This window comes from Pogoniulus pusillus, chromosome 2, assembly GCF_015220805.1.
Source record: "Pogoniulus pusillus isolate bPogPus1 chromosome 2, bPogPus1.pri, whole genome shotgun sequence".
Classification (NCBI taxonomy): domain Eukaryota; kingdom Metazoa; phylum Chordata; class Aves; order Piciformes; family Lybiidae; genus Pogoniulus; species Pogoniulus pusillus.
This window is the reverse complement of record NC_087265.1, coordinates 16,463,878-16,484,499: the sequence shown is the minus strand read 5'-3', so window position 1 is coordinate 16,484,499 and position 20,622 is coordinate 16,463,878. Positions and strand designations below refer to the sequence as shown.

The window sequence follows — 20,622 nt, the reverse complement described above, 5'->3', positions numbered from 1 at the left end:
GTCCTCACCCGCCCCAACCTATTTAGGTCAATACAAGCAACTTCAGAGGAAGTCATTGCCTTGTTTTAAGGCTACAGCTTTGGACGGCAGAGGACAGACTGTGCAAGAGAAACGAGCACTTTTTGGCTGTCAACAAGCAGTGGATAGCTTTAATTATCACCTGACGGTGTTTGGTCCCCTTACTTGGGAAACTGAAACAGGTTACTGAACTCAGTCCCTTTGCCAAAGGGCATGCTGCTTGGTGCAGAGACCTACTTGAGGTCATATACCTGACTACATCACTACTCATGAGATCAACCTGCACTTGGTTCACCACAGTGAACCCGAGAACTTGGATGAGAACCTGCCTGGAGCGCAGAGGGGTCATTGAAGAGGATCCATTGGCCGATGTGTTATCTGTGAGGCACTGCAAGGTAGCTGAGCTGAAGGGAGTGGGACTACAGCTTTGTTAAAGCAGGTGCAGTGGGAGTGGGAGGCTGAGGCTGTGAGTATACCCTGGCAACCCTGCATTGCTTCTTCCCCCTGACACTTACGTGAGGAACTGGCATTCAATAGGTGCCCTTCAAAACCTTTTGAGAACTCTGTTTTATTCCTCTGTGACCCATCTTCCACATTCTTCTTGTGCCTGCTTTAGATAGGGAGTTGCCAGTTAGGTTAAGTCCTTTATTTCTGCCTGCTATAGCTCCTTCCAAGTGGTGTTCAGAATAGGACAATTTTTTTAGAGCTAGCAATTATCAGCTGACAGTTTTCAGTCAATTAAGCATAGGCAAGATCAAAGGAGCCAAATTAACCTCTTAGTATATTCTTTTCATGAGTTGGGTCTACCTTTGTCAGTTCAGAAAGTGTCCAGGTCATCCAGAGTGGAATCTACCTACTTGATGTTCAGTAGGGCTTTCTCTTCTACAGAATTACGGTGCTTTTGAAACATCAACTGCTTTTGCTGCAGTTGTTTAAAAAGTAATTGGGGACGTTGAAGAATCCATCTGGTTATGGATACATAATTTCATCTGAAGCAAAAGAATGGCATGAATAAAAACACCAGATAGAGCACAGCACTCTCAGCCTGTCTCTGTAACTATATGTGTCAGTTTCTCTGCATTTCCTGCAAGGCGACAATGGCCACCTTGTATAAAGCTCTTTCAGATACAACACAAGTATATAATTCAAGGTCTAGCTTTGAAACTTCTGTGGGATAGCAATGCTGTTCTGAAGTGCCATTTAAAACAGATTGTGTTTCACTATGTGCAAAAATCCCCCATATAGTTGCACTATATGAGCAAAAAAAAAGTGCTTTTGCCAGGATAGCCTATTTTATTTGGGAGTGCTTGCAGAAAAAGATGCTTGTGCTAGTAAAACTTGTATTTGCTGGTTATCAACAGAGAAGCATTTCTAGTGCAAACTGAGCCTCTTATATATGAAGCTTTATTCAGTTCAGCCATCAGTACAGTAAAGAAGATCCTTCCTCAAAGGGATTAGTAAGGTTACCTAATAGATATTATTAATGGTTTAAGAGTATAAAAGGTGATTTAGCAATACATGAAAGGCCAGACCTTTTGCTAGTGCAAATTGTTTGTTGTCCCACTGAAGGCACAGTGGAAAGAGCAGTGAGCTGCCATTGTCTGTTCAGTTTGTAGAGCTTCCCACTGGTTCAGGAAGGTGCATAGCTGCACTGGCTGGCCTCTCCAAGGGTGTGCCTTTTTCTCAGGGGCAGCAGATGAAAAAACTGTGCATAAGCAAATATCTAGGTTATAGAGGAATAGGTGTAGTGGTTTGATGCCTTGGAAACATGATGAGTGACACTACCTGAGGATCTCTGTTTATATGAATTTCATTATACTAGCAGCTTTAATAAGCATCAGATTGCAGTCACGAGACTTTGTTTCTACAGAAAATACCTTTTGAGATATTAACTTCTTACAGAGGGCTGCCTGGCTAACTCTGCTTCCCCATTAAGCACAAATCCCAACCATTTCCTTCCCAGTTTCCTCTGCATTTAATGTATGGAAAAGCATGACCCTGAATCAGATGAATAGCAGCCGGTTTGAGAAGGTGTGTGTGAAAATGTATCCTCACGCAGATGAGCTCAGAACAAATAGAATAGAGGGAAGGAGGAGGGGAGAGCAGAGCTGGGGGAGTGTGAAGCTACCCTTTCCCTGATAGTTCAGCCGCTGTGTGTAAGCAACAAGTTTATGCCCAAGGGAAAGAACTAAAAGCTGAGGTCTTAAAATTAACAGTGCTTTATGGCTCAATCAATAGGCCCTGCTCCTCGAGCAAGATTAGAAATCAAATGGCACATTTCTCTCTGTTAACCCTGTTTGTTCTCCCTGTAGGCTCTTCTGCCTGAAAGCATCAAGGGTTTAAGTTCTTCTCTAGAAGGAAGCCAGAGAAAATCCATTGTGAGAGCTGCATCTAGAATGCTGTGCTGGACATACGTTGAATAACAATAGAGGTTATTAATGTATTAGTTTTTTGGTAATTGCTAGATAAGTCTTCCCAATATTTGAATATGCAAAATGGCTTTGGCTAGCTAGAAAAAAAAAAGAGGGGAGGGGGAATACAAAACATGCCACTGCAGCAAGTAACAGGGATGATTAAAAATCACTGTAGGTAAAACAGAAAACCTTCTACTAGAAATATCTTCCCAGGTTTGTTATCCCCACTGAAGGCATGATATTGTTCCTCTTTGGTATTTCATTCTTACTGGGGCAATGACATAGTTGATTTCAAAGGGAGAGGGACTGTGTTTGCACCTATTTCTTGTTTGACAGTGACCTCTATGAACCAGTCATCACTGCTCTCTGCCTGTTGTTTTCTTGTTAGCTCTTTGCTGTCAAATTAATTACTGTGAAGTACTAAGCTTGTTGCATTCACGTGCTCTCATTAGCTCACAGGATGTCAGAGTGATTGGATTTTTAGCATTATTTCTTTTTTTACATTACAGGCTTTCCATTCAAAACCTGTTACTGGCAGGGAGGAAATACTGTATTTAATTCTGATCTCCCATCAGAGTAGCTCCAGTGATACCAAGGATTTGACTTAGAGTGCTGTCTGGGCAATTAGATCGTGTTTATATTAAATCCAATGTGAACAATGAGGTTGGAATTGCAGTGTGATTTTGAAGCACAGTATTAAATGCTTTTCTTTTTGCAGTGCAGAACAAGAAAGTAATTATGATGAGAATAGTATTTATCCCTTCTATTCTTACATCAAGGTAATGAGCTGCTCCTCCACTTGACCCTTTTTATGTTCCTGCATTGCTCGTATTAGTGACAACTAGCAGAATGCATGTGTATGCAGTCCAGGAATCTAGGAGGAGTTTCATTCCTTCTCTTCTAAGAACTGAAGCGAGCTTAAGGGACTTATTTGCTGTCATGCTTGAAATCTGTCTGTCCTGCATCTGCCTGAAAAACAAACAAACAAAACAAACAACTTTTGGCTCAATGAAAACACAAATCTCAATAGTTGTTGGGGGTTGTTGTTTGTTTGTTTGTTTGTTTTTAATCGTGGGTTATTTGTTTTTTTAAAAAAAAAGTGTCTAAGACCCCTCTTAAGATGCTCCTTTGCCTAGTTCCGAGCGCAGGCACCACCCTACCCCCCTCAGGTACCGCTGAACCCCGGACAGCAGAAACCTCCGCCCCCCCTGCAACCGGCCGTTAGCTCCCGGCCGGACCCCGCCCGTTAACTCAGCGCGGGCCTCTGGTGGCTGCCTCCCTTGGGGGCCGGGGATTCGCTCTGCCTCCGCTGCCGCCCCCACTCGGCCCTCCCCGGCCCGCTTCCCCGCGCGGCCCAGAGGGGGCGCTCTCTGCCCAGGCTTCCCCGCGGCGGGGGCGCGCAGGGCCGCAGGGCAGCGCGCAGAGGCCGCGGCTGCCGGGGACCCGCGCAGGTGAGCGGAGCCGCGCCCCTGCCCCGCCCGATGCTTATCCTCCCCGGCCTGTCCCTCCGGAGGGAGCGGGGGGACGAGTGAGGGACGGGGAGGTGTGTGCGAGGTGCGTGGGGCGGCGTAAGAGGAGCGGCGTGGCTTGCTATAACGCCGCTGGGGCTCGGCGGTCTCGTCCCTCTCCTCAAGTTCCAGCGCTTAGAGGGTGGCCAGGTGGGAACCTCTCTTGACCTTTGCGGGGAAGGGATCACCCTCTGCCTTCGCTTTGGACAGCCCTTCTCCCCAAAGCCTGGGGCTGCTCCACGGAGGAAGGGAGGAAAACGGGCAGGTCCAGCAGGCTTGTTGGCTCCCGGCCGCGGGAGCGCGGCGTTCCCGTTATCTCCCCTCTCGACTCCCCTCCGCCGCCACCCTTAGCTCCCCCGCGTTGCCTCCGCGTCCCTCCTGCCCCATGCGAAACACACACAATCCCCGGCACCCGCCCCGATTACCCGGCCCATTAACACAAACAAACAAAAACCCGCCCCGTCGCAAAGTGAACCCGACGGTAAACTTTCTAATGACTTCTTCTTTCAAGTGCTTAAAAGGCAAGGAATACCGGAGGGTGTGTGTGTGTGTGTATTCCGACCGGGACGGGAAAGGGGCCCGGGGCTACTACCGCTCGGGGTACATCCGTCGGGCCGAGAGACGGGACAGGGACAGGGCCGCGGGTCGGTGTGCGGTGGGTGCGTTTGCAGGAACCGGGAGGAAGGGAGAGAGGGGACGAGGGGAATTAAAGAAACAGCATAGTTAGTATTTCCACATCAGGAAGTTACTGTAATAGCCCAGGGGGCAAAAGACTTAACTTAATCTCCTAAATAGTGAGGAACCCATGGCGTCTCTGTTATAGGTTGGAGTTCCCACGTGGTTTTAACTCCTGTATAAAAGTTTCAGGAGAAAGTGCCACAATGTCGTGATTTTGCAAGGGGGGGGGGGGGGGGGGGCCGGGGGGGGGGAAATTAGCAGGAGGCGATCAGAGGAAGATAAGCGAGGAGCGAGCCGCATCCCCGAGACCTTCCACTGCGGATCCGTGAGAGAACATCAGACGCGTCAAAAAAAAAAAAACAACAAACCAAAAACAAAACAAAACACTGCGTTCAAGCCAGCACAGGGCGAGCGAAAAGATCAAAAAGACTCGGAGAGAGTGAGACACATTAACTGGAGCAGCAGCAACAACAACAACAACAAAAATCACACTTAAAATAATATTAACAATAATAATAATAAACCCCAAACCACCAACAAGGGAGATTTTGTTTAAAAAGAGCGAGCGAGGGAGTAAGCCGAAGAGCTGGTCTGACCGAGTGGATCCGTGCAGCTTCTCCTGGGATCGCCGGGATCGCGACGATTCCCCGCTCCGCGGCCGCGCAGCGTGCAGTGCCGTTGCCCGCGGGGGGGCCGGCGCCGGGCGCCGCCGCAGCATCCTCGCCGGACTCCAGACCCTCCGCGCTGCTTTGAAAATAAAGCATCTTGCTAATAATACGCGGAGTGGTGAGAAGACTCGCAACTGTGGAGCTGCCAGCCGCGTACTCTTTCCCCGCCACCCCGGCCCCTTCTCCAGCTATGCTCCGGGTCAACTTTGATGGCACGTTGAGAAGCAGCAGGCGCTGAACGGGGACAACCGAGCGGCGCGGAGCCGACCTGCTCAAAGACCTGCACCCACGGCCTGTGGATTGTTGTCTTGCGGGGGCGGAGTGGGCGGGGGGGGTACAAGTGGCATTTCTTCCCCCCAACCCCCCCCTCCTTCCAGGCTATAAATTGGATTGTATATAAATCTGCTTCGTTTATCTCCCTGACCCCCCTCAATGACGCTGGACTAAAGAGCTCCTCTCCGCGGCCCGCCCGGACCTACCGAAGCGAGCGATGGACCAGGAGCGGCTGCGCCCGGGGATGCCCCACTGAAGCGGCGCGGGGCAACGGGGCCGCGCGGCGCCACCTCCCCTTTTGCTCCCCGGCTCCCCTCGCACCTCCGGCTCTCTCCCCACTCCCCCCTCCCTCGTCCTCGGGCTCTTCAGCCACCCCCTCACCTGCTGCCGTCCCCTTCCCCCGTGGAACCAGGCTTTCCGTGCACGCTAAGCTTGCTACCCCCCCCACCCCCCCTTTCAACTTCGCCTTCGGTGCCTGCGTGTGCAGCCTACCCCCTCCGCCTCCCCGGCGGCACACGCCGCTTCCCCGGGCACCCCCTCCCTCCACCGCGGCTCCCTCCCTGCTCGGAGCGGTTGCGGCCCCCCAGCTTGGCTGCCACCGCCCCCTCCGCGCCGCGGAGCGCACGGAGCGGCGCTGCCTGCAGACGGGCTCCCTGCGGCGCTTCGGGGCGGCCCCCAGCTCGGCCCCCCGCTCCTCCGCCATGGACGGGGCGGCTCGCCGGGGGGTGCTGGCCGCGCTGCTGGCCTGTGGGCTGCTCCTGCTGGGCGCCGCGGCCACCCCGACCCCGCCGGCCCCCGCCGGTGGCTCCCCGCAGGACACATGCACCTCCTGCGGCTTCCGGCGGCCCGAGGAGCCGGGTAAGGTGGACGGGGATTTCCTGGAGGCAGTGAAGAGGCACATTCTGAGCCGGCTGCAGATGCGGGACCGGCCCAACATCACGCACGCCGTGCCCAAGGCAGCCATGGTCACCGCGCTGCGCAAGCTGCACGCCGGCAAGGTGCGGGAGGACGGCCGCGTGGAGATCCCGAGCCTGGACGGGCAGGCGAGCTCCGGACCCCCGGCCCACGACCCCGTCTCCGAGATCATCAGCTTCGCCGAGACAGGTGGGCGCCGCCCGGCTTGCTCTCTCTTGCCCGGCCTGCCTCGGCCCCCTGCCCTGTCACTCTCCTTGCCTGGCCTGCCTTCACCCCTGGTGGTCCCCCTCCTCGACCCCTGTGAGACTTCCCGCTCGCTCTGCCTGTCCTTCTGTCCACCTTCACTGTCGCTTCTGCTTCACTCCTGACAGTTCCCCTGGTCGTCCTTGCCTTGCCCTGCAGCCGGCCCCTCCGTGAGCCCTGCCTGTTCTCCTGTCTGTCCTCCCTGCTGCAGGCATCTGGCTGTCGGGCTCACCCGCGTGCCTTTCACCTCACCCTCTCTCCTCTCTGGTCCAGCTTCTCATCCTCCTAACGTGTACCCGGGATTCTTCCTGGATAGTGCTCTGCAACTCCTTTCGCTCATTTCTCCAGCCCTCCTAAGACTCCGTGCCCCCGGCTTCCCTCCAGAAGTCCTTTCAGCTGCACTGTGGCTTCCTTCTGTCCCTCTGCGTGCCACTGTCCCACTCGATCTCTTGCATCCCTCGCCTCGTCTGTCGGTTCTGCACATTCATCTGGTTCACTGCATGCATCTGGCTGTTGAGGCTTGCATTCGCCTGTCCTCCCTTTCCAATCCTTTTCCATTTATTTTGCTTCCATTCATACTGTTGGCCTTGTCCACCTGTCCCCTGTGTGCAGACTCCTGTCCGATGTGTTTGTCTCCTCTGTGTCCGTCAGTCCATTTACTGACAGTGCCATCCATCCCCACAGTACCAGCCATCTCAGTCCTGTCCAGCATTGCAGCTATGTGTCACTGAATCCCTTCAGCGTATCTTTCCAGCAGTTTATCCAAGCAACCGCTGTGCCTGTTAACTTTGCACATCTGGCTGTAACACCATCAGTCTGCAAATTATCTCTCTTTTGTCTGTCTGCCCATCTCTCCTTCTTCACTCTATCATTCAGTTGATTTTCCTCTTTTTCTTTCTGTAGCATCTATATGTCATTTTTCCACAAAATAAATCTCTTTCTCTCCTGTATACTACCCACTCATCTTCTTAATCTACCCTCCCACTTACCAAGGCATATACATTTACAGTATCTATGGTATCTGTTGCATTATACATATGCTTGTTATATTCACATACAAAATTTATGGGCACACACAATCTCACACAACACAAGTGATGTGGATCGGTGCAGAAACACCGTGCTGTTCTTTTTCTGTCACTGTCACCACATTTCATAAGGAAGTTGGGTATTTACTAACATGCAAAAGGCTTTCCTAGCAAATGTTTTTGGGTTTATTATTTTTTAATAGCCTGTTGTTGGGAGCTCTGGGTTGGGCTTGTGCATCCATTTGGTATTCAATCAATCACTGGCTTTTGTAACACTTCCAAAATCGACTTTACGTAAAACATAGGCAAACACAGTGTAAATTTTTGTCATTGAAATATTACCGAATGGACACAGAAGGCACATTTGGGAGGTATCTAGGGTAACAAATTAAGACACCAGCTATGCAAAAAATCCCATTCAGAGACTGACAAAAATGATAAAGATTCTTAGGGAAAGAAAAGGAAGAAAAAGCTACATTTGGCTCTGTACAGAAGAAGTGAAACAGATAAGGGCAGATGAGAAAATGCCTTTAGAGCAGTCATTTTAAATAGCAATTGTGAGGCTTTGATTCAAGGACCAGGATTACAGCCTCTGCCATAAAGGCCAGCTTGCACATTTATCACCTACACCAAATTCAGTTAGTACTTGTACAGAATTGCAGGAGGGCTGCTGGTATTTCTGAAACATTTCATGCATCTTGCTCTTTTGTTTACAAATAAAGGGTTATGTTAGACATTTGGTGACATTTGGTTTTCCTTGACGATTTCACTCCTTGATTTCTGGTGTTATTGAGAAGCGTATTGAGAACAGTCAGTAACGGCATTACAGCGAGTGCAACCGCTTCATTGCCTTGCCTTGTATGGGAGTTTATCATTTCAGGAAGAAAAGGCAGAGATTGAAGCAATTAATTATAGCAGATATTCTAAGAGACTAAGTGGGGGTTAGCTTGATCTGATGGACAAGCAGGCACATTAGTGAGATATTTTCCCCTCTGCCTTGTGAATCCTCTCTGTTAAACCACAATGACAACACATGAAAATTGAAACAAAATCCTTGGTTTGGCATTGGCATTTCAGTGTTTATTGAAAGGGCTCTCCCTGTGAGAATTGGCAGGTAACTGAAAGTTAAAACTGTTCTTGAGCCGATGAGATAGCTGAGTCCAGGTGTCAGTCTTCTCAAGGTCCTGCTGTAGCATCTTTAAAGCTGGCCACATGGAAAGAGCTCTTACTGGTTTCTGTGGATCCGACATATACAACTACAGCCTGATGATAAACGTTGCTGTGGGAAGACCCTTTTCAATTTGTTTTGATTGCAAATTGCAGATATCTGATTCGGTGTGTGCCTTCTTGCCAGCACAGCCCTCTCGCTGCTCCCTTGATTTGCTGTGCTCGAGTGTTGTCCCTGAATCCAGAATGGTACTCAAGCTAACATTTCCCTTTTGACTTAATCTTGCTGATCTCTCCTTATCTTGCAGACGATCTGGCCTCATCTAGAGTCCGCCTCTATTTCTTCATCTCGAATGAAGGGAACCAGAACTTGTTTGTCGTTCAAGCCAGCCTGTGGCTTTACTTGAAGCTGCTTCCATATGTCTTAGAGAAAGGCAGCAGGCGAAAAGTAAGAGTCAAAGTCTATTTCCAAGACCCGGACACTAGCAACAAGTGGAATGTGGTTGAAAAGAAAGTTGATCTCAAAAGAAGTGGTTGGCACACTTTTCCTATGACAGAAGCGATCCAGGCTCTGTTTGAGAGAGGAGAAAGGAGACTGAACTTGGATGTTCAATGTGAGGGTTGTGAAGAGTATTCAGTGCTGCCAATTTATGTGGACCCCGGGGAGGAATCCCACCGGCCTTTTTTAGTGGTGCAAGCCCGCCTTGCTGATAACAAACACAGGATCCGGAAAAGAGGCCTGGAGTGTGATGGCAGGACCAATCTATGTTGCAGGCAACAGTTTTACATTGACTTTAGACTCATTGGGTGGAATGACTGGATCATAGCACCATCAGGTTACTATGGGAATTACTGTGAAGGGAGCTGCCCGGCCTACTTGGCCGGCGTCCCGGGGTCGGCTTCCTCCTTTCACACTGCCGTCGTGAATCAGTACCGAATGCGGGGGCTGAACCCAGGCACCGTGAACTCCTGTTGCATTCCAACCAAACTTAGCACAATGTCAATGCTGTACTTTGATGATGAATACAACATTGTGAAAAGGGACGTTCCCAATATGATTGTGGAAGAATGTGGTTGTGCTTGATTTAAGGTGTGTTTTTGGGGGGGGAGAGAGAAAGAGAGAGGGCGAGAGAGAGAGAAACATTCCCATATGAGATGGTATTGGAGGAAGTTTCACTGTGTATCCAGGCATCAGTGTTGGAAAGTCACTGTGGAAAAGTTTGGAAAAAAAAAAAAAAGAAGAAAAAAAAAATTGTTTCACTTTGGTGTCAAGACAGTGGCAGTTTGTGGATCTTGGACACTTATATATTCTACCACTTATAAGTTAATGCTATGAAATATCTTAAAGACACACACACACATACACACAAAAGGTGTGCACGCACGTGAACACATGCTCATACACACACACACACACACACACACACAAGGCAGCTCAGAAAAGGGACACAAGCACAGAAAGTCAGTGACCAGTGACGATGGACCTAAATGCCTGCCAGTATGAGTGAACGGCTGAGCAGCTGTTTTCCCCGCCTGCTGGCAAAGACAGACTGAAATGAGCTCCCTTTGCTCAGGCAAAAGCACAGACTGCGAGAACACAACATATTCTTGCACGCAGGTGTCAAAATGACCAAACAGAATAAAAAAAAGAAAAAAAAAAGAAAAAAAAAAAGAGTCGACCATCACCTCTTAGGTCTAATGGGAAGCTGCAGGACACCTGGCCTGGGAGGTGATCACTTCCTCTTGATTTCAATGTATCTAAACGCAAACATCACAGATACTCGCATCTTCCTACAGCACTTCCAGTAAAGAATCACGTGGTACCATCACAGAGACGAGAGAAAAAGGGGAGAGACAAGTAAGCAACTGCTGTATTTCTAACATCTGACCATTGCAAAGTCGTAAGCTGGGCTGGCATGAGCTGATGCTTTAACTGCCCGCTAGCAACCCGTGGATGGCTACACCCACCGTGTCTTGGAAAGGTGTATCTGATACCATATCTGGACTGTGTTGACCGCTGGCATCTCTCACTGGTCGGAGAACAAAAAGAGTTGCAATCTGTGTTCTTCAACAGGGGACTCAGCAAGGACACATCATGTAGGGGTCGGGCAAACAAGTAACTGCCACCATGGCTAAACCATTGAACCCTAAAGAGGAGTGACAGTAACAGAGTGGAGACGTTCTGAAAAATGCAGTGCATTTAATGACAGGCGAGGAACATTTAAACAAGTCTTGGAAAGGAGCAGAGAGGAGAGTGCTTTCAATTTCCTTACCAGGAGGTGTCAAGAATGGCCATAAAGATCAGAAAATAATGATACAGCATAGCACTTGCAAACTGCTTGAATGCACGTATAATAGCACTTGCAAATTTCAATGCCTTGAAAAGTGGTACTTGATAGTGCACTTATCTTTGCTCACTATCTAGGTAAACAGGTGCCGCATGAGCTATGCAATTTAAAGTGTTGACCCATACTAGACAAAACTGGACTTATGATATGACTTTTTTATATTTTTTTATACTTGAAATTAAATCTTTTGCTTCTTTTTTAAAGCGAATGATTGCTTTTAATGTTTGCACTGATTTAGTTGCATGATTAGTCAAAAAAACTGCCATTTGAAAAAAAAATGTTATTTTTATAGCAGCAAAAATGAATACAGTTAAATGTATTATACATAAATTTTGGAACCAAAGAGGCCAACATATTAGTTATAATTTTTATGAGATGGCAAAGCCATCATATATCATGTAGTCATGCTGAGCAATCCCTCACGAGGCCTACCAATTGTTTCAGGGTACAAAATGAATTCTGTTTGTTCTCTTCAGTGTCTTTTCTATACCATACGCACATGAAACGTAGAGTGAAAAAGAAAAAAAAAAAAAGACTATTGTAGAATACATTACAATATGTGCATTCCTTAAATCCAGTTTTTATGTTTATTTAATAAAGTTCCTTTTAGGTTCTGTTCCATAATAATTTAAACCAAACAATTTTCACTTAGAGTTACTGTTGAGGTATTTTACATTTGTGTACAGTTTAAATAAATAAAAAAAGACTGAAAACTCGATGTGCTTTTTTTTTTTTTTCCCCCCTTCAGCATGTAACATCTGGAGAAACTTGCTTACTTTCAGGACTGAATGTGGCTGCAGACGGTGAACTGTCGCATTAGACTGGAGTTGTATTAGTCATTGCAGAAACCCTTGTCTGAGAGCTCAGCTGCAGTCCTAAAAATGCTACGCTCTAGTTTTATTGCTGTCTGTACATGTGAGCATCTGCTTCTTCCTATCTGCATCAGTGCTAGGGCTCTGGGTGTGGGACTAAGCACTGTTCCGCATACCTGCAGGTCATTTACAGCAAGTTCCTGGTTCACCTGCTGTGTAAGAATGTAACTTCTTGTCTAGGTCACTCCCTTATTGGTTACAAGAAGCAAAAAAAAAAATAACGTGGAAAGCACTTCCAGGAAAAATAAATCAATCTTAAGTTTGATGATTTTTTTTTAAAAACTTTTCTTTTAATTGGCTGGCACCAAGGAGAGTTTTTTCCTGAGTAAAACATATTCCCTTCACTAATGAAACCCCAAAATGTAGACAAATAGTCAGACATTCTCATCAACTGTGCGTATACCCAGGTATTGATTTAATTGATCTGCAGAGAGAAAAATCTTCCTCCTGGAAACCTGAGCAAATGCCAGCTGAAGCTGACAGAAGGACCTCTGTTGATTTAGCAAACATTGGGTCTGACCCTGAGACCTAGAAAGTGTTGAAGAAGCAAGTTCATGCAGCTAATGATGGGTTCTAGCTACATTCAAGTGTAGCTCTGCCCATCCTTCCCAAAGCCTGGCACTGGGGTTAAATGGCTTTTTTTTCAGGAGACCTCCAGGAGCAATTTGGTGTGGCTTTGTCAACAACCTGCTGCATAGAACTTTGTCTCCCATACTGAATTTTTTAATTACTATGTAGCTTTCTTACCACCTCAAACTGTATCTTTAATGTCAAAGCAACCACTCACTGCTCCTGCTTCATCTCTCAGCAGGTTCTCCCAATCCTTATTCCCTGGGTCAACCATGCTACTGATGAGTTTAGTAAATTCCCCCTAAAGTCACTGGCAAATACACATCCCTTCGGTTTGGAGGCACATTTGACCCAATATGACACCATCATTATGAATGGCTGGGCTGCACTTTTTAAAAGATATTAAGAAATCTTGCCCGTTGAAATGCAAGGCCTTGGAGGCTGGGTCTGGTTAGGTTTCATTCTTAATTGAAAGCATTAGGTTTCGGGGGTTAAAGCCAAGCCCAGTGTTGAACTTCTGTGTTCTCTCAGGAGGAGAGCTGGTTGTCTCCATGTGGCATTTGGACCTGCAGCTTCAGGGGAGCTGCAGGATGCCTGCATGCCATGAGGCTGGGCTGGCCAGGAGTGAGAGGCAGTAACAGGCTATGCTCTGTACCTCACCAAAAATGCTCAAGCAAGAACAGGATCCTGAACTCTTTTCACAGAGGTTGGCGATGAACACCCCTTCTCTTGGTAAAATGCTCACACAACTTTCTTCCCATGCCTTCCCTGCTCCCCTATTTGCAGCTATGCCCCTGACATTCATGGGGCAGAAATAGAAACCCAAAGAAGAGCATGAATCAGTAGGGTGTGATGGGCATCACCCAGGAGTGGAAAAAGCTAGGGCACAGTTCAGGTTCTCAGGTACTTACATTTTCTGTGAAACAGTCTCTAGAAATTGATCTGAAGAAAACATGCTTTGAGATTTCTGCAGCATGCATTCACTGCTCTGGGCACGCTGCAGTCAGTGAGGTATTCTCGAGTCCTGGTGCCAACAGCAACCTGCCACAGATTCCTAGATTAAAATGAAGTAAAATTGTTAAAGTCTTTAATTTTGTGGACAGATGTGAGGCTTTGTTTTTTAGAAACGTGACAAGGCTACTGGTTGTGCCAGCTTTATGCAGGAGGCTGCAAGAATTTCAGGGGTTTTTTCAGCTTGCACCTCCTGCATGTTTTAAATCAGGCAAAAAGAAAAATGAGATGCTCAAGCCTGATGGCTACTTTTTGAAAATACTGAGGTTTATTTTCCTATCTGTCATTCCCCTCCGGTAAAACTGAGCATCTAGTTAAATTGCCTTATGTCAGGTTTGCTACTGTACCTAAAAAAACCTGGGTTCATACCCCCCACCCTGAGGTGACTGCATGTCTCTCTCTTGTCTCTGATGTGATTCTGTAAATGCTCTATCATTGTCTTCTGTCGTGTGGCAGAGTCAATCTCTTCAGCTGGAAAATCTTTGTCCTGTAAAATATTCCATCTCAAGCAAAACCTTGGTTCTGGTGCCTGGACCCCCCCACTGGTGTTAATGAGGATGGTGTGAACAGGGTGACTGTCACGATGTGGTGCAACAGAGCACTCGGTGGATTAACTCTGCATACATCACGCATTTCCAACACATAACAGACACCTGCTCCAACATTGCCAGCTCTCACCTCCTTTGCTTTGTTACTTGTGAGAAGATGAAGTCAGCAGCTGAAATTAATTGCTACACTCCCCCTGCCAGGAGAGGAAAGGGAAACCCTTCACTGAATGTATCCCTCTCAGGAATATTTCTTGTTTAGAGTGGTTTCTGCTATGAAAGTTTGAAGAACATTTCACAAAATGGATCAGAAATACAAATCTTTGTCTAAGAGGAGAGTCTGTTTTTGTTAATATTAGCGTCAGTCTGCAGTAGTTCCCCTAAAGTCTGCAAATGTAATTCAGGACAGAACTAATATAACTAAAGACACACCTGAACTTGGTTTTCTAAGTATTTCTTGGTCATTCTAAGTATCTATTAAAAAAACCCAACAACTTTCTGTTGTTGCTTAGAATCAGCAGCTGGAAGACCTAGCAAAACCTGCAGATGCTGCATGACAGATCAGAACAAGAGAAGACACCTAATGTGGTTATGAACACAGGTAAAATCTCTCTGTATACATTGGAATTTTGCCAGGAATTAGCAATCTCCATTGGTACGAAATACCCCAGTAGCATACATTTGTTTACCCTGGAACCAAAAGCTTGATTTACCTGGCTGCTTGTAGTGGTAGGGGCCAATTTTATTTGGGTAACTTCATTGATTTCAGGGGAATTGTTTCTGATTTGTACTAGAATAAGTGGGAGCAGATTTAAGTTCTTTAATGTTCTTCCAGTTTAGCTCTTGGAATAACTTATATTTCATTATTATGTGTTTATGTAATTAGTGCAATTATATCAAATTATATAATTGGTACAATTACTTGGACTCATGTAACCACTGCATATAGCATTCCATGCTGTAAAATCTTTTACTCTGGGAAAAAAAAAAAAAGAGTCAATATTACATGGGAATCTTAATTTGTTTTTAAATTCCAGTATCAAATTTAGGGGCTGACCACATGCAAGGAACTTCTGGTTCACATCAGTGGAACCTCTCCTAGCAGGCAACTTGCAGCCTTCATCATAGCTACTGGGTTTTTAATCTGATTTGGCCAATTCTATTCAACAGAGTCTCTCCTTGAATGTGTGCATCTCTAACCAGTCTTCCTTCTACAAAGCAGAGATGTCAAGGTTTTACATACCCACCCTATAACTTAGAGATCTCTGAAGCTATCAGAGACTTGAGATAAGCAAACAACTTCCTTGTATTTTATCAGATTTACCATCTTTATGATCTGCTGCTGTGAATAGAAACTTTTATTTTTATTAAATTCACTGGCTCCTTTTTATTTTGTTCTTAAAATTGTGGGTCCCCCCCATTATAATTTACGGTCAGGGCATATTATTGTGACAGCTTGGCAATGGAGAGGCCAGTGTAGGAGCCTGTTGTGGGCAAAGTCAAAGTAAGCATATATAGCAGAATGGGGAAAAGGGCAAGAAGAAAACCCAAGAGCTGTATTAGTTTTCCTAGCATGCACATCACTACCAAAGAAGGTCCAGGATGAGAACTGTGGTTGCTGTCCACCTGATGAAAGGAGTAGTCCTACCAGGTGCTGAGCATTTCAAGTTCTTGTCAGACCCAAACCAATCAGTGAACCAGCTGCTAAGTGCATAGACCCAGGTGTTGCACATCTTTACTTAATTACAGCTCTGCAAAGCCAAACTGCTGCCTATTCCTTCTCACTTTGGATCAGATTTTGGAGAGGGTCCTTTTCTTGGTTTGCTCTGCTGCAGACTGCCCTTTAAAATAAGGCCAGGAAAGGCAGTTGTAGCTTACTACAGTACAGCCATTTTAGGGCTGCAGCTAGTGCTGTGTTGCTGCCTTTCTCCAGCTGGTAAGTGTGCTCTTTGCCTGTTATTTTTATCTTGAGCTTTTGCTTTGTTTTTGATGATAATTGCATGTTATTGCTGCAATATGTTATAATAAGTGCTGTGAAGATGACTATTGTATCTGAGAGGAAAGAAGATGTGGCTGGGGAACAAACTTAAACCCTTGTGTCAGCAAACCATACACGCTGTGTTTGGGCTGTGTCAGTCAAGTGGTGCCAAAGTGGCATTTAGGTTTTGCCCAAGCAGAGGCTGCAGGGCTGATCTTGTCCCTCTTTGCTTTGTCAGATGGGGTGACTTATGCCTCTTCCCACAGAGGAGCTTGTTACAAGCTGCAGAGGAACTGCAGTGGCTGTGTGTTCCTGCAGCTAGAGCTTAGCTCCGCATTTGGGTGATGGGAGAGCTGGTCCTGGGCAGCACAGCAGGAGTGAGGTAGGAGAGGTGGATGCTGAAGTGAGTTCCTTTGAGGATCTGGCTCTTGCGAACTGGACCAGACTTGGCTTTTGGAGCCCCCTGTCCTGGCTCCTAATTGCTGTATTCCCTGTAACCAGGTTTGGTCTCTTGCAGCTTGTTTTTTGAATAGATCCACAGATGTAGGACTCCAAGCTTAAAAACTAACTCAGAACCTTCTAAATTAAGTCCTTGTGAAAGGAAACAAACAACTCTTGCATGTCTTAATGAGAGTCGTATATGTGTATTTTGTGTCTAATTGTGTGAGTTATCTTCAGTGGTGATACTTTGTAAGACTATGTAATATCTGAGGTATTTATTTATGTCTTGTATGCTCTGTGTGTGCTTGGCCTGATTGGAGTGGCATGTTTGCATGGGTGAGCCTGCATTGTATGTGTGAACACACACAGGCAAGAAATGCAAGGCGTTCTCTAAGCAAATCAAGTTCTGCCATGTTCATACCTTGGTAATAAAATGTATTTTGGGGGACCCTGATGATATATTGAAATATTGTAGTGTAGCCACCCACTGTTTTGAGCAGATTTCTTGACTTTTGGGTACCTTATCCTAAGTATGTTCTCTTGTATTAAGTACACAATATGTGAGTCCCCTTGTGATGGCTGAAGAGAAGGCAGCTTATTCTCACCTGGGGCTCTGTTCCAGCCTTCTCCACATCCAAGAGAGTGCAGCAAACCACTTTGTCTCAACCCATGTTTTGAAGTTGTTCAGAAACTGATTTGGTCTTTGGCACAGTTTGGAACAACCTTAAGGCTGCCTTCAGGATAGCTGCCAGGACTCCCTAGTGCCGCTGTAAAAGCTGAGTACGAGCTGGTCAAGCATCCTGTGTTAGGCCATGTTTCCTCTGTGGAAGCTGCTGGGCAGCGCTTGGGCAGAGTGAAGTCCACGTAAGTCTCTGTGACAAGTGTTTATGAACCATAATAGGTACAGAGACTTAGTATTTAAGCTTCCTCTGAGTGTGTTATCTGCACACCACAGCGATTGAATCACTGTGTTAACAGCAGGTGTCAGTGAATTAAGGTTTGTATTTTATGAGGTGTTCCTCTTATCTCATAGAATCATAGAATCAACAAGGTTGGAAGAGACCTCCAAGATCATCCAGTTCAACCTATCCCCCAGCCCTAGGCAGTCAACTAGACCATGGCACTAAGTGCCTCATCCAGGCTTTTCTTGAACACCTCCAGGCACGGTGCCTCCACCACCTCCCTGGGCAGCCCATTCCAATGCCAATCACTCTCTCTGGGAAGAACTTCCTCCTAACATCCAGCCTATACCTACCCCAGCACAGCTTGAGACTGTGTCCCCTTGTTCTATTGCTGGTTACCTGGGAGAAGAGGCCACCCCCCACCTGGCTACAATGTCCCTTCATGTAGTTGTAGACAGCAATGAGGTCACCCCTGAGCCTCCTCTTCTCCAGGCTAAACAACCCCAGCTCCCTCAGCCTCTCCTCATAGGGTTTGTGTTCCAGGCCTTTCACCAGCTTTGTTGCCCTTCTCTGGTTCTTATTTTTCTTACCTGCTCCCCTTGACGTGTGAACCTTGCAGAAGTTTGCTTTCAGGCCATATCTTCTTGAATTGGATTACTGCACCAAGCAGGGAGAGTAAAGCTATGTTTAAGTTTTACTCCAGATGAAAGATTTTTCTTCTGTGTGCCACAAATAGACTTTTAATTATGGGAAGCACATGCTGCAAGTGTGCCCCAGGATTTGATTCCATGATTTGTCTGTCAAGCTTGTGAATGTGCCAACTCTTTTAGTAATCTTTCTCTTCAACATCACCAGTTGTAGTCCACATTTACCAGATAAAATAACAAAAGGAATGACAAACCAGTCCATGTGCTTATGGCAACCAGTTTTCTGTCTTTGGCAGACTTTCTTGTGATGATGTTGAATGTTACAACAGTTCAGATGTGCTCTGTGACTTGTTGGGCTTAAAAATCTGTTGGTGTTAATGTAGGGCCAGATTCAGTTATTCACACCTGTGGGAAGTGGATTCAAAATTCTACCAAATTAGAGTTCCCCAGTGAATTACAGCCATAAACAGGCTGTGAGACTGCACTGAGCAAAGCTGGTAGTACTTTTGAGGCAACATCAGAGCCCAGCTGAAGATGCTGCAACTCCATGAGCTTCCCTTCAGTTGCATCTATTTGCACCAGGTGTGAATTTATTCTGTTGGCTTGTAGACAAAAGCCTTTCTTTAGATCAGTCAGCAGTCAGGCTCCTGGTGGTGTGCTGTGTGTATCTCCCTAGCTGGTGATAGCAGCTATTGTTCTTCTCTGCAATATGTTCATGGCATCAGGCATTATGACTCGTGTCATAATACCATTGTGAGCCATTTGTTTAATAATATAACATCCGTATCATGTCACTCTAGCAATCTCCTTAATTCTTTCTCTCATTAACTTCTGTTTTGAAGTGTTTATACTTGTAATTTAGCTTTCCACATTCTCACTGGATATGAGCTGGTATAAGAGGAAAAAGTTCATAAACACCTCTGAAAGAACTTGACAAATAATTTATCAGCCATGCCTGATCAGAAAAGTGAAAAGAAATGCATTTGGTTACAATGTTTTTGTTCAGTTGTTTATTGGGAGTAAACATCAATACAGGCTTCAATAACAGCTAGAAAGGAATGCTGGTGCTACTTGTTTTTTTCCCTTCTTTAGGACTAGCTGGTTTTAAAAGTGAATTGTACCTTTTAATTTGACAAAACAGAATGCTGGAAAAAAAGGTAACTTAGCCTTTTTCCTCTCAATTTAGTAATTTGTTAGGGTGGCTGTTCTTTAAGGCAGGGAAGTAGCTACATCCTAAATAGAGATCTTTGAACCCATTTTTGCATCCCTGGCACCACGTAGAAAATGAGTCTTCCTTTCTTGTCCACTGGAAAAAGAGGAGTAGGATCCAGCAACTGTTTTGGCAGCAGATCTTCCGTCAGAGATGTTTGGGTAGGTACTCATAGCCTATAAACAGTCTGGGGTCAGGGAACATCTGAAAAGTTCTTTGTTGCTGTTGTTCTGTTGTTGTTGGGTTTGGGTTTGGTGGTGTGTGTGGTGTTTGTTGTTTTTTTCCTCCTGTGTGATCAGCTTAGCTGCTGGCAATGTTATACTGTGTCAAGCCAGAGGTGTCTTTCAGGAAAACAGAGGTGTTTTGGAATATAAATGTCGCCCTCTTCTATTCTGCTGAGGTGCCTGCAGTGACCGTTTATTGGGGCTCTGAGTAAATCTTACCATAATTGGTAGAAACAGATTTTAAAGAAAAGCAAAACAGATCATGAAGGAAAGAAAGAGCTGATAAAGCTTCTAGCATCAAGAGTGTGCATGTTGAAACACTCTCTAATTATATATTTATCCAATCCAGTTAATACTACAGAGCTTGCAAAAAAAGCCCCATAATTAGAGGTTGTGAAAATGTCTACATAGCAATAATATGGCACCTAAATATAGCATCTTTCCTCCTGAAGCACTTTACATCATTTGAGAACCATGGATTCCATTCACAGCTGGCATTCACAGGTGCAACCTTATTGATTTCAGTGGAATAGTGCCATTTTTACCAGCAATGAATTTTGTTGTAAGTGGAAGTTTTATCTCTCCTATGGGCCTGTAGGCCTGCCCATCACAATGCTGTTTGCATATCTTATACTTCAAATCAGCTAGCAATAGCAAAAGCCTTAGCAGACTTCACAGAGTCTGTGCCACATCTGCTTTCTCATGCTGCAGCAATCTTTGCTTAAACTAAACTTATTTGTACTGTGTAATTTGGAAACAGGAAGAGAAGAGCAGCTGATGGTAGCAAAGATGCACGGTGTTCTTTAGGTGGGAAAAGATGGCTGTGGCCGTGGGGTTTCTTTAGTGTTTCTGCTGAAGCTGATTTTTGCAGTTGTAATTTCTGGATTGAGAGCATCAGGACTTGGAGACTTGTGTTGATCAGAGTACACCTGAAAGCTTAGATATGTTCCTGAATGTAGTAG

General features: G+C 46.0%; 2 protein-coding genes and 1 long non-coding RNA gene across 8 annotated transcripts in view; 2 read left to right on the top strand and 1 right to left on the bottom strand.

The window, feature by feature from the left end:
* Positions 1-5,104: 5,104 nt before the first annotated feature.
* On the bottom strand, positions 5,105-5,985 carry LOC135182900 (uncharacterized). Of its 4 annotated transcripts, none has more exons than XR_010305347.1 (2): positions 5,941-5,985; positions 5,105-5,362 (listed from the first exon to the last, which is right to left on the bottom strand). It is a non-coding gene; the product is annotated as an uncharacterized LOC135182900 (long non-coding RNA). The 4 variants fall into 4 exon arrangements; XR_010305342.1 differs by having other exon boundaries at positions 5,105-5,365; positions 5,941-5,979; XR_010305340.1 differs by lacking the exon at positions 5,941-5,985 and adding an exon at positions 5,766-5,867 and having other exon boundaries at positions 5,105-5,365.
* Positions 5,986-6,241: 256 nt separating this feature from the next.
* On the top strand, positions 6,242-11,973 carry INHBB (inhibin subunit beta B). The gene is made up of 2 exons (XM_064157473.1): positions 6,242-6,663; positions 9,221-11,973. The coding sequence occupies exons 1-2, from the start codon at positions 6,261-6,263 to the stop codon at positions 9,994-9,996; spliced, it is 1,179 nt and encodes a 392-aa protein (XP_064013543.1). The 5' UTR covers positions 6,242-6,260; the 3' UTR covers positions 9,997-11,973.
* Positions 11,974-16,060: 4,087 nt separating this feature from the next.
* The window catches only part of GLI2 (GLI family zinc finger 2), a 468,774-nt gene continuing 464,212 nt past the window's right edge, over positions 16,061-20,622 (top strand). For all 3 annotated transcript variants that reach the window (XR_010305335.1, XR_010305336.1, XM_064157432.1), the window contains exon 1: positions 16,061-16,194. The gene's annotated coding sequence lies outside the window, so the exon portion shown is untranslated. The remainder of the gene's footprint in view (positions 16,195-20,622) is intronic.